Source organism: Euprymna scolopes, chromosome 45, assembly GCF_053919585.1.
Source record: "Euprymna scolopes isolate OS-2025 chromosome 45, ASM5391958v1, whole genome shotgun sequence".
NCBI lineage: Eukaryota > Metazoa > Mollusca > Cephalopoda > Sepiida > Sepiolidae > Euprymna > Euprymna scolopes.
This window is the reverse complement of record NC_136526.1, coordinates 13,489,652-13,502,020: the sequence shown is the minus strand read 5'-3', so window position 1 is coordinate 13,502,020 and position 12,369 is coordinate 13,489,652. Positions and strand designations below refer to the sequence as shown.

The following is a 12,369-nucleotide window of genomic DNA, read 5'->3' as shown; positions in this document are numbered from 1 at the left end:
TGTGACTGTCTGCAATAAAACGTGTGGGTCCCGAGTGTTGACACGTAATGACATCACAAAAAAAATGAAAGGTACTACGTTACAACATCCCTTATCCTCTCCGTTTTCTTTCTGTTGTTGTGACGCAAGTTATTCCTGCCAGTCTTATATATATTTATAATTCACGTTAAGATTTTTGTTCCTTGATAGAGGCACTAGTTGAGTTTGAATTAAATAAAATGCGTATTATATACGTTTGAAGCCAAAACAACGCATTATTACAAAATAAACACATTAATTTTGTTTGAAATTTATATTGAAATTCATAAATATATTTCGAAGATATACTTCATCATCAGTATGTCTTTCCTTCTATTTTTTTGCCATGTTGTTGTTGGAGCAGAGAATCAGCAAGTAGAAATCCGTTTGTTGTTTTTACGGTAATTTTTTAAATGTCAAATAAAAAAAACAAAAAATAGAAGGAAAGACATACTGATGATGAAGTTTATCTTCGAAATATATTTATGAATTTCAATATAAATTTCAAACAAAATAAATGTCTGTTTATTTTGTAATAATGCATTGTTTTGGCTTCAAACGTATATAATACATATTTTATTTATAATTGTTTTGTTAATAATTTTTTTTTTTTTTTTTTTCAGACCCGCAACACATTTTCTGTTATGACCAAACACAGAGGATTCTTCCTACAAACACTTGACGATAAAGACTTCCATGATTGGTTGTATGCTATTAACCCTCTTCTGGCTGGACAAATTAGGTACGTTTTGTTTTTTTCTCTTATTTTTTTTTATTATTATTAGAATCCTTTTTTTTTTTCCCCCTGATTTAAAGATCCACTTTTAAGGAGCTCAGTTAAAAATTGAGAGTATTTATTTATTTTTTAATTGACGGTAAGCAGTGACGTAGCTAGAGTAAATGTCACCCCACTGACATTGTGTCACCTATCCTTTGCTGTCACCCGGACCCCCCCCCCCAGATACAACATTATATATACATATATATACGTGAAAGTTGTGATGCTCTAGAGACAAGAAAGCAGGCCCACAGCAATCTAAAGCGAGAGCTTTGCAAATGTTTAATTGATGGTCTTAACCGTGACACACAGAGTTGGAAATGCAACACTTGTGAATGAGTGCTTTTGTCAAAAGCTGACTATGTCAACCACCTTAAGTCACACAAAACTCCTGTTCAGATCACCTTTGCACCTATTAGTCCGGACCAAACAATCTGTTTAACATTCAGCAAAGTTTGCAAGTTTACTGCTGGTTTGAGAAGATGTGATTGTTCATAGGAATACCCTTCAACCTCCAGAGGAAGTCAACTCGATGGAAATTGCTCAATTTGTATGTCACATCTGCTTCAAAATGTGCAAATCTGTGGCAGGAGTCTAGAGTCGTCTGAGATGGCATGAATGACAAGATTCGGAGAACTCAATGTGATGGCGATCATCTGGAAAGATGCAGCAATCATTATATATATATATATATATATATATATATATATATATATATATATATATATATATAGAGACAGAGAGAGAGTTGGGGCATGATTTTTTTGGGGGTCACCCTGTATATAAGAAACAGATACTGCCAAGAATTGTATAAGTGTCAACTGAATTAAAGGAATAAATTATAAGATGGTCAACATCATGAATTTTGGAATATAACTTTGTCATTTATTCTCTCTCTCTCTCTCTCTCTCTCTCTATATATATATATATAGAGAGAGAGAGAATAGAGAGAGAATAAATGACAAAAAGTTATATTCCAAAATTCATGATGTTGACCATCTTATAATTTATTCCTTTAATTCAGTTGACACTTATACAATTCTTGACAGTATCTGTTTCTTATATACAGAGTGACCAAAAAAAAAATGGGCCCCAATTCTAATTAGGCCCCGTTTCTTAGTGTTTTGTCCGAATGAAATGAAACTTTGCTCATTATATTCAAAACATCACATAAAAACACTAGGGTCTTTGGCCTTTTTTTCTCCGTTCTACAGCATATGTTCTGGATGGCCTCCATTTAGCTTTTGTTTATTTTGGGTCACCCTATATGTATGTATATATATATATATATATATATATATATATAAGTATGCTCCTACATATATTTCTGTGTATATGCGTGTATACCTGCGTGCGTATGCGTGTATGTACGTGATTGTCTGCTATACATGGGGAAAGAAAGTCATAAAAAAAAACACCAAATGAACTAAAAGCCCCCTCTTTGAACTTAACTCTGACTGGAAACTACCAACACTTACTGTTGGGGACAGAATGTCTGAGACCACATCACTCTGAAAAACACATTTAGTATCAGCAGATGTAAAAATAACATTTCAAACTCTCATTTAAAAAAAAAAAAAAAAAACTTTTTACGAAAATATGTCGATGAAGAGAGCGAAACAAAGCGTGAAACCCTGTATATAAGAAACAGATACTGCCAAGAATTTTAAAAATTAAATAAAAATATGATAAAAAAGGCTAAAAATTAAATAAAAATATGATAAAAAAGGCTAAAAATTAAATAAAAATATGATAAAAGGCTGAAAAACACTACACTCTTTTAAATATACATTTTTTTTTTCTCATTGGAACTACACAATCATCACTTTAAATATATATATATACGCACTAACCTGGGTGCCTGGCGTTGGCCAAGTGTTTGGAGGTGTGTGTTGAGCAAAAACAAAAAAGTGGTAGTAGGCAGGCAGGCTCGAACCTGTGATGTGAAGGCAGAAGAGAAAGTGGAAAAAAACCCTGATGTCTTACCGCTACTCCATAACGCGACCGGAAGTTCGGAACGTTGAAATTAAGTAAAGCCATTCCAACCAACACGATGACTTGGAAAAATGGTGATGCAAATAAAACAACGATCCTCCTTGTAGAAAACTGCCTCAGTTAAAAATTGGGAGTATTTATTTATTTCTTGCTTAATGGTAAGCAGTGGCATAGCTAGAGTAAATTTCACCCAGGGCGGTCTGCTCAAATGTCACCATATATATATATATATATATATATATATTTTAAGGCCCCTCCCTTGGGTAGAGCACTGTTGTAAGTAATCTCACCCGCTACTTAATTGGCTGAAAAATGTTACGCTCGCTCTTTGTTTATAAACAAAGCGGTTAGAGCACTGTAAAAGTGGTGGACAAATGTTTGTTTAAATAGACATTTGGCGAGGTTATTTACGGGTGCCGATCCCGTGGGTCGATCGGTAGAACTGCTGACTGTCAACGCGATGATTCTAGGTTCAATTCTCGGCTTGGGAGAGGTGCTAGTCTAGCGGCACTGATGAGTTGTGATACAATGAAACAGGACTGTATGTCGATGACATATATATATATATATATATAAACCACTTAATCATTTTCCAATTGTTTTTCACAGTTAAAAGGAAATGAAATGAGTGTCATCAAATGATGTACTATTAAAAACTACAAAAAAATACAACGTTTAGAGTTTTCAATAAACATTGGCAAAAATATTCTTCAGTTCCTAATTTTTAAAAAAAATGTAAAATATTTTCGAAAAGATTAAAATCTTTACATAATATATGAAAAATAAATCCTATTTTCAGACAATTTTCGCACCTTAGCCTGGCTGAAAAAATTTTTTGGGGTGTGGCATTGTGTTACACCTCTTTTGCTCTCCCCCGGGGCGGACCGCCCCAACCCACCCCCTTCTAGTTATACCACTGACGGTAAGCAGTATTTAATCACTGTAACAGAGCGTGAACGCGCGTATCGCAGCTATATGCAAATGACCGGTTATAGCATGGTAACATAAGTGCATAAGCACCAAACTATCGATAAACTAATTCTAAATATCGACCCCCCCCCCCCATTTTCCGATCCTTCCTCACTGTGATTAACAATCCTATTTCAGCTTTATTTTGTGTTCCTCGGTGAACACCTTCCTCTTCATTGTCTTTCTACTAACGTCATTCTCTATAACCTTTGTTTTGCTGATCAGCTTATTTCCTCTTTCTTTTTCTTCCTAACATTTTTTCGAAGGGGAGAGGGTATGTCGATAATATTATAACTGAGCATGTACATGCGTATGGCAGCTGTATGCAAATGACCGAGCCATGTACAAAGTGACGTCACGCCAGAAAAAAAGAAAACGATTACAAGAAGGAGAATGTGTGTGCAGACCAAGAATCACGATCACGTCAAAGAGGTGGAAATAAACGCCTGTTGTTTAAACCTGAAACAGCCGAGTTGAATTTCTTTACTTTTCCTTTGTCTTCTTTGCGACTGAGTCTACAATGTGTTAGGTCCCGACTAGTGATAGGACGATTTCAATATTTTCCCCGATACAATTACTTATTGCTTACTAAATTCCCGATTCTGATTCAATTCGTGATTCCAATTCTTTATAAATTCTAAATATTTAACGATGAAGTAGTTATTTTTTCACAATTATAGTAAAAACACGTGTTAAATGTGCAGATATTTTCTCAGACGTAAAGAATACACTTGTAAGTGACGATCTATGGATTTTAGTTCTACTATTTGTTGAAAATTAATAAATATTTATTAATTTATCATCGCTATCAGCAATGGAAGATTCTGCTTTTAACAAAATTAAATAAAACAAAAATTAAAAGAATCGTTTATTGACTTCGGAAAGTAGGTACTAATTTTTCCGATTCCGATACTGATTCCAATACCCCTAAAAGTTCCGATTCCCAATTCCGATTCCGACTAATCATCCCAACACTAGTCCCGATATGTTAACCTGTATGTAACACTACATCACGATTTTGTGAGAATCGTAGAATTTTCTGTACGCCAATCTCTGACAATGCAATGCACCCCAATTTTGAATCAAAGAAGTACATTGGCAACGATATGCTAGAATTTCCGTCTGTGGTCTGAAATCCGTGAAAAAGGAAGTGGGTAACAACTGGAGGGAGTCATCATCTCCCTTAATGGGGATATACATGCGATTGGGGAGCACTTGTGAATTTCATACTCTTATGAACGCCTCCTTTGAAGGGAGTTGGTTAAACCACGGCCACCGAGAGTAAGAAGGCCTGTTAACTGAAAAATGCATGCAGACAATGTAGGTAAGATTTGTCAGATTGTCAGTACTATATGAGGGCCATTTGAAAAAGAGCAATAAAACATTTTTAAAAAGAAAAAGGAACACAGTTCGATTAATACTGAAACTGAACTTTATTACATACTGATAAAACTGAATTATGAAGTTAGGAAACAAAGAATTAAAAAGCATATTACACACCAACGATGAATAATTTTAAAAGTGAAAATCATCGATAAATAATTTTAAGAATGAAAACAAACGATAAATTACAAAAAATTGAAATCAAACAAATAATTTAAATACAAACAAACAAAAGTTACTAGTGCAGAAATATTTTTTAATTTAATTTAGAAAAAAATCACATGGGTTGAATGTTATTTTGTGGAACTTTAGAGATTATTCGAACTAATGTTCTCATCTTGCGTGTTTATTTCACAACGTTTTATCATCGAATCTTGACTTTATTACATCCTCAGGCCGAAAATGATGTTCACATACCTAAAAACATAATTAATCAAAACATTCATACCATAATGTAAACTATTGCTAAAATCTAAGAAAAGATAGTAAACAAACATTTACAATAATAATCACAGTGTAGTATCTGTTCTGATGCTACACTTCATTTGTTCTGTCCTCGGTCAGTGGAGGAGAAATCCTTCATGACTGAGACAATTTTTATTTTATTTTTGTTCCTATCCAGAGTGCCCCTTTTTGGGGAGCTAAATTTTCCCACATTAAAAACCGACCTTGTGTCTAACTGTGCCCTCGTGGGGAGGCAAGTAAATAAATTTAAAAAAAATATTTTTGAGAAATTTTCTCATGTAAAAATTATTTGTTTATAATTCTAAAAAGAAACAATCACAACAGCGGTGTTACTATCTTTAAGAACATATCTGAGAAAATAGACCACATCCTGTCTGCACATCCCTCGGCTAACATCCACATCTGTGGTGACTTCAATGTCCATAACGTGGAATGGCTGACCCATTCAAATAAGACAGACGATGAGGGGAGGTTTTGTCATGATCTTGCCATTGCTTATGACCTCACTCAGATTGTTCGCGAACCCATCCGTGTGCCCGATACACCCGGTCAATATGCAAGCCTCCTAGACCTTTTTCTCTCAACTTCCCCTGAGCTATGTTCATGTTCCGTTCATTCTCCTCTAGGATCCTCCGACCACTCCGTTATATCAGTTAAGATAAAAACAAAATGTAATAAGTCCCCAGACGTACCCCTCCACCGTACTGTATACCAATACTCTATGGCTGACTGGGATAGCTTCCATACATTCATATCTGATTTACCTCTGCACTCCATGTTTAAAAAGGAAGTGTCCTCTATAGTATCAGATCTGACTGAATGGTTAATTGTAGGCATAAACCAATTCATACAATCTAAAATATTCCAACCAAAACCTAACAGCCAGCCATGGTTCTCCCCAGAATGTGCTGCTGCTATCGCACACAGAAATCACTTTTTCCATAGCTACCAACGTAATAGATGCACTGAGACGAAAGCTGCTTTCAGGACTGCCAGCAACCACTGTAAAAGAGTAATAAAAAATGCAAGAGAGCTATATGCCCAATCTGTTAAATCCAAGGTAGCTGATCAGCGGCTTGGTTCCCACCAGTTTTGGCAAATAACAAATAGGATCCTGAACAGAAGTGTGCGTTCTATCCCAACCATTATCAATGGACCAGAGGTCATCTCGTCAGCGTCAGACAAGGCCAAACTATTTGCAAAGAACTTTGCAGCTAATTCTACTCTATGCGACGAAGGCCATCAACTCCCCATATTTCCTCCTATAACACAGAACACGCTAGGTAACATATAAATATCCGTGCATGAGGTCGCCAAGCTAATCAAGAACCTTGATTCCAGTAAAGCAACTGGCCCTGACAGCATCCCAATTATAGTGTTAAAAAAGCTTCAACCAGAACTTGCTGCCTTAAGGAGAAGTGCTTTCCAACTCCCTGGAAGACCTCATCAGTTTGCCCTGTATTTAAGAATTCAGGTGATAAGTCATCTCCCTCTCAGTACAGACTCCTGTGTGTTATGAGTAAGTTGCTGGAATCCATATTAAATAGAGAAATAGTCAACCACCTCAGCAGGAACAACCTTCTTAGTGACACACAATATGGTTTTCGCTCTGCAAGATCTACCGCAGATGTGCTGACGGTTATATCTCACAGGATTAGTGAATCTCTTGACAAAAGCTTCCTTTCTAGGGCAGTTGCTCTTGACATATCAAAAGCCTTCAACAAGGTATGGCATAAGGGTCTACTTCACAAGATTTCCAGCTACGGTATAACTGGAAATGTTTTCTCAATCATAAAATCATTTCTCTCCGATAGGCTCATAAGAGTAGTGATCGATTGACAAAAATTAGAGGCCTGCAGTATTAATGCTATAGTCCCTCAGGGGTCAATCCTGGGCCCAACTCTCTTCCTGATCTACATCAATGACCTCCCTAAACACATACTTAAATCATTCGTTGACATCTATGCTGATGACACGACCATCTACAGCAACACATCAAAGGCTGTAAATGACAAAGTTCTCTCTGATTCTCTCTCCTCTGATCTCGAGCGCGTGGTTCAGTGGGGGAAGATGTGGCTAGTTACCTTTAATGCATCTAAAACCAAACTCCTATCCTTACACCATCAACGCTCTGATCCCTATGTTTTGACAAGCTTCTGGGTTTGACCTTTACTCATGATCTGAAATGGAACACATACATCAAGTCTGTTGCCAAGGTCGCTGGAAAGATGGTGGGATCCTTCTACCGCTCCAGAAGATATCTCATTACTGATGCAATTCTCTATCTATATAAAAGCCAAGTAGTCCAAGGATGGAATACTGCTGCCATATCTGGGCAGGAGCTGCTAAAAACAGCCTATCCTGCCTTGACAGAGTACAAAATAGACTTTGTGGCTTAGTGAGGGATGCCCTTTTCTCTACCCTGCAACCTCTCTCCCACAGAAGAGACGTTGCGAGCCTATCCTTGTTTTATTGTTATTTCCATGGCAGGTGCTCGTCTGAACTCCAATCTCTGCCCCCCCCTCACCGATCTTTCACGAAAAACACCCGTCTAGCCGAATCCACTGTGAAAAATTTCCCCCACTCTTTATCTGTGCCTAAATCAAAACGTAGATTCCATGAACAAAGCTTCTTTCTTAGAACTGCACGCCTGTGGAACTGTGTTCCGTCTGCCTGCTTCCCACCTGACTACAACTTGAATGTGTTCAAGTCCAACGTTAACAAATTCCTAATGAGCTGCCCCCTTAAGTAAACACTTGATCAAATCTCCACACTAACGTAATATACTTGCAATAACGCTTATCCCTGGGTGGCTTCCGGGCCTTGATATATAACGCTCAGTCATGGCTAATTTCATTACTAGCCACGAGGTGAATAATTTTCAAACCGACTTTAGATAAAAAAATATAGAACTTTTAAATATTTGGACATACTCAATGAAAGGTTTTATTTATTATTATAAAAACATTTTGGCAATTATTCTCATGTAAAAATTATTTGTTTATAATTTTCAAAACTAAAACAAAATTAAATTAAATTTTCAACCTTCCTGATAGACTTTTTAGCCTTATAAGAAAATAAACAGTTAAAAATATCAACATAATATTTGCTGTATTAGCAATAAATAGTATTGTTTCTGTAATTTATATTAACAATGTTATCAAATGTTATGAAAGTACTTTAATTTATATTAACAATGTTATCAAACGTTATGAAAGTACTTTAATTTAAATTAACAATGTTATCAAACGTTATGAAAGTACTTTAATTTATATTAACAATGTTATCAAACGTTATGAAAGTACTTTAATTTATATTAACAATGTTATCAAACGTTATGAAAGTACTTTAATTTATATTAACAATGTTATCAAACGTTATGAAAGTACTTTAATTTATATTAACAATGTTATCAAATGTTATGAAAGTACTTTAATTTATATTAACAATGTTATCAAACGTTATGAAAGTACTTTAATTTATATTAACAATGTTATCAAACGTTATGAAAGTACTTTAATTTATATTAACAATGTTATCAAACGTTATGAAAGTACTTTAATTTATATTAACAATGTTATCAAACGTTATGAAAGTACTTTAATTTATATTAACAATGTTATCAAACGTTATGAAAGTACTTTAATTTATATTAACAATGTTATCAAACGTTATGAAAGTACTTTAATTTATATTAACAATGTTATCAAACGTTATGAAAGTACTTGAATACAGTTCTAATTAAATACACGTTTAATTATTAACAAATAACATTACTTACTTTACTATATTTGGTTGGAATAAAAGTTTCCCTTCTAATGGCACGTATCCAAATTGAGAAAGTTTACGATAAGAAGATATATGTACTTTGGAGCCTTTTGGATAATTTCCCCGGCAATTTGTAACAATGCAAGAATAAACCATGTTAGATAGCAAACTGAAAACTAGACGAAACTGCTGCTGATAGCCTAGATCATATCCCTACAAGTGAATCTGATAATGACGTCACGCTGTCATGTGCATCGGCCTTCTTTACTCTCAGTAGCCACTGTTGAACCCACATTAAGGTTAGGGCATGGTTTCATTTCATTTCATTACAGCACATCTGTACTAACATTTACTAGTTAATATATTTACCAGTTAACCCTAACCCACCTCAGTTGTTTGTGTTCTACTGATTTCTTGTGCATTTTTTTTTTCAGGTCCAAGCTATCACGAAGAAAACAGTCCGTGAAGATATGATGAATCAGCGGTTACTGATGTCCAGTAGCTGGCAGCCACACTCCCACCAGAAAAAAAAAAAAAATGACACCTGCTGCTGCTGTGATGAGCCAAGGAAAACAAACAAAAACGAACTTGTCTTGCAGTGGACTAAAGCATCCCTGTGGCCAACTCTAGAACTGAATAAACGGACATTATTTCCAAAACGCAAAACAAACAAAAAACAAACAAAACAAAAACTAACAAACAGGAAACATCAAGTTATAAACCAAAAGAGAAATGAAAAAAAAAAAAAAAATCAACTTTTGAACTCTAAACATCCCTACCCCTTTCTCCCAGGAAAAAAAGAAAAGTGTAATAACGATTAATAATCATATTTATGTTATAATACTCGATTAGAACAACCAAAAGGGAATCGGTTTAATTTAAAATTCAAACTGCTTTCTCTGTTTAAAAAAAAAAAAAAAAGACAAAAAACGCTTTTAAACATGTTTGAACCGCGTTCCCCTTCTCTTTTGTTGTTTTGTCTCTATCCATTTCATCTTTGAGTCTGTCTATATGATAATCCCCTTATAGTGACCTCCCCCAACACCTTGACTCTCACCTTCTGCTAGGTGAGGTGCCACGGTCGGTCATTCCTGTTTGTTGAGGGGCCACATAGACGCAGGCACACCCTACATATCTAGACGCTCAGATCTCTGGCCAGCATACTGTCTCACATATTCAGTATATGTATATATAGCTAAATAGTTGTGTGTGTATATTTGCCAATGCATGTGTATGTGTACATTATATATATATATATATATATAATGAAATGATAAACCTTGACTGGCTCTCTCATTTGAAAAGGCCCAATTGGGTTGGAATTATAATGAGATTGGACTAAGTTTTTTTGTTCTTTTTTTTCTTTTTAACTCTTATATAGTATTGTATGCATACACACATAAATATGTATCGGTATATATATCAGAGGTGTATTGCATGTAGAGATGTTTGTATGTACATATGTAATCCTATACATATTTGTGAGTATGTGTGTGCATATATATATATATATATATATATATATATATATATATAAGCAATTATGCATGTATACATATACATACATATGTATTCTGTTATCATTTTGCTGTTAATTTATTGCTTTCCTCCTCCTTTTACCTCTTTTTGCCCTTATTCTGCCTTTCTTTCCATTTTAAACTCCCCCTCTTTCTTTCTATCACTCTTTCTTTCTCTCTCTCTCTCTCTCTCTTTTTTTTTTTTTTTTTTTTTTCCAAAAAGGCTGGCAACCACAAATTTTAAATGGTAATTGTTTTAGCTGTGATAATAGTTATTTGGACTGGGTTTTTTTTTTCTTCATTTTTGTGTATTTATTTATTTATTTTTTTTTTTTTAAGATGATCTATAGTTTTTAGTTCAAATTATAAAAATGGCCGACTGGCCCAAAGTTTAAAGGGGACTTTTTTTTTTTTTTTTTTTTATGAGTCTTTTCTCCTTTTAATACTAAGAGCACAACATCACAAGTAATGATCATGAAAAAAGATTACAAGCAACTTTTCAAAAATTCTAACACGATCTTCACAAAACAAAAACCAAAAAAACAAAGTGTATATGTAAAGATATCTAAAAAAAAAAAATAGAAATACACATTTATATATATATATATATATATATATATATATATATATATATATATATATATATATATATATATAAATGTCCAAACTGCTTGTTTTGTGTGTGTCAGTCTCTAATTTACTAAGTAGACTTTGCTATAACAAAGTATAATCATCTAGGATTATTTATTGAGGAAAAAATGTTCTTTCCCCCATCCCACCCATTCTTGATTGTCTGTACGTAAGTAAAACTTACATAATTATTCTTTTCTTCTTTCAAACAATATCAAACAATGGACGACGGTTTTTTTTGTTTGTTTGTTTGTTTTTTGTTGTTTTTTTTTCCTTTCTTTCTTTCTGGTCAAATATGGTCGATATTAAAATTATCAAAAATCCTGGGGGATAGGGAAAAAAGTGATTACCTCCCTTGATCAATATAAAACTAAGTTTTAAAAAAAATCCAGAGCAACTAAATTTCAAAATTAAAAAAAATATATACCAGAAAGAAAAATATCCTTACAAAAACAAAAAAAGCGAGCAGTACCTTGTTTTATGCTTTTGTGTATTAAGTGTATTTTTGGGTGTATAGCTAAGCATAATTCTGCCTATATGAGAAATGAAAATCCAACCGAAACCGAGTAGCTTGTAAATAAAAGTAATGATTTTAGTTTTCCTGGTGCCAGATATAGATACCTTTCCCCGGAAACATAGATAAACATAGGTCTATGTTTTTTTTATTTTATTTTTTTTTAAATATATATATATTTTCTTTGTTTTAACTGTGACCAAAGTCTGGTGGACCCCCCCCTCCTTTTACTCCTTGTCTTTAAGTTCTATCAGGGAGTGACTATTATTTTCTGAGCAAAAAAAAAAAAAATTAGTTCTTTTAATGCGTTTATGGGAGGCGGAAGTAGTGGA

General features: G+C 34.1%; 1 protein-coding gene across 50 annotated transcripts in view; it reads left to right on the top strand.

The window, feature by feature from the left end:
• LOC145269265 (kinesin-like protein unc-104) overlaps window positions 1-10,318 on the top strand; it is a 649,720-nt gene extending 639,402 nt beyond the window's left edge. For all 50 annotated transcript variants that reach the window (XM_080124920.1, XM_080124904.1, XM_080124897.1 and 47 more), the window contains 2 exons: window positions 642-760; window positions 9,811-10,318. In XM_080124920.1, coding sequence (XP_079981046.1) covers window positions 642-760; window positions 9,811-9,850 — 159 coding nt within the window. In that variant the 3' untranslated portion in view covers window positions 9,851-10,318. The remainder of the gene's footprint in view (window positions 1-641; window positions 761-9,810) is intronic.
• Window positions 10,319-12,369: the final 2,051 nt, after the last annotated feature.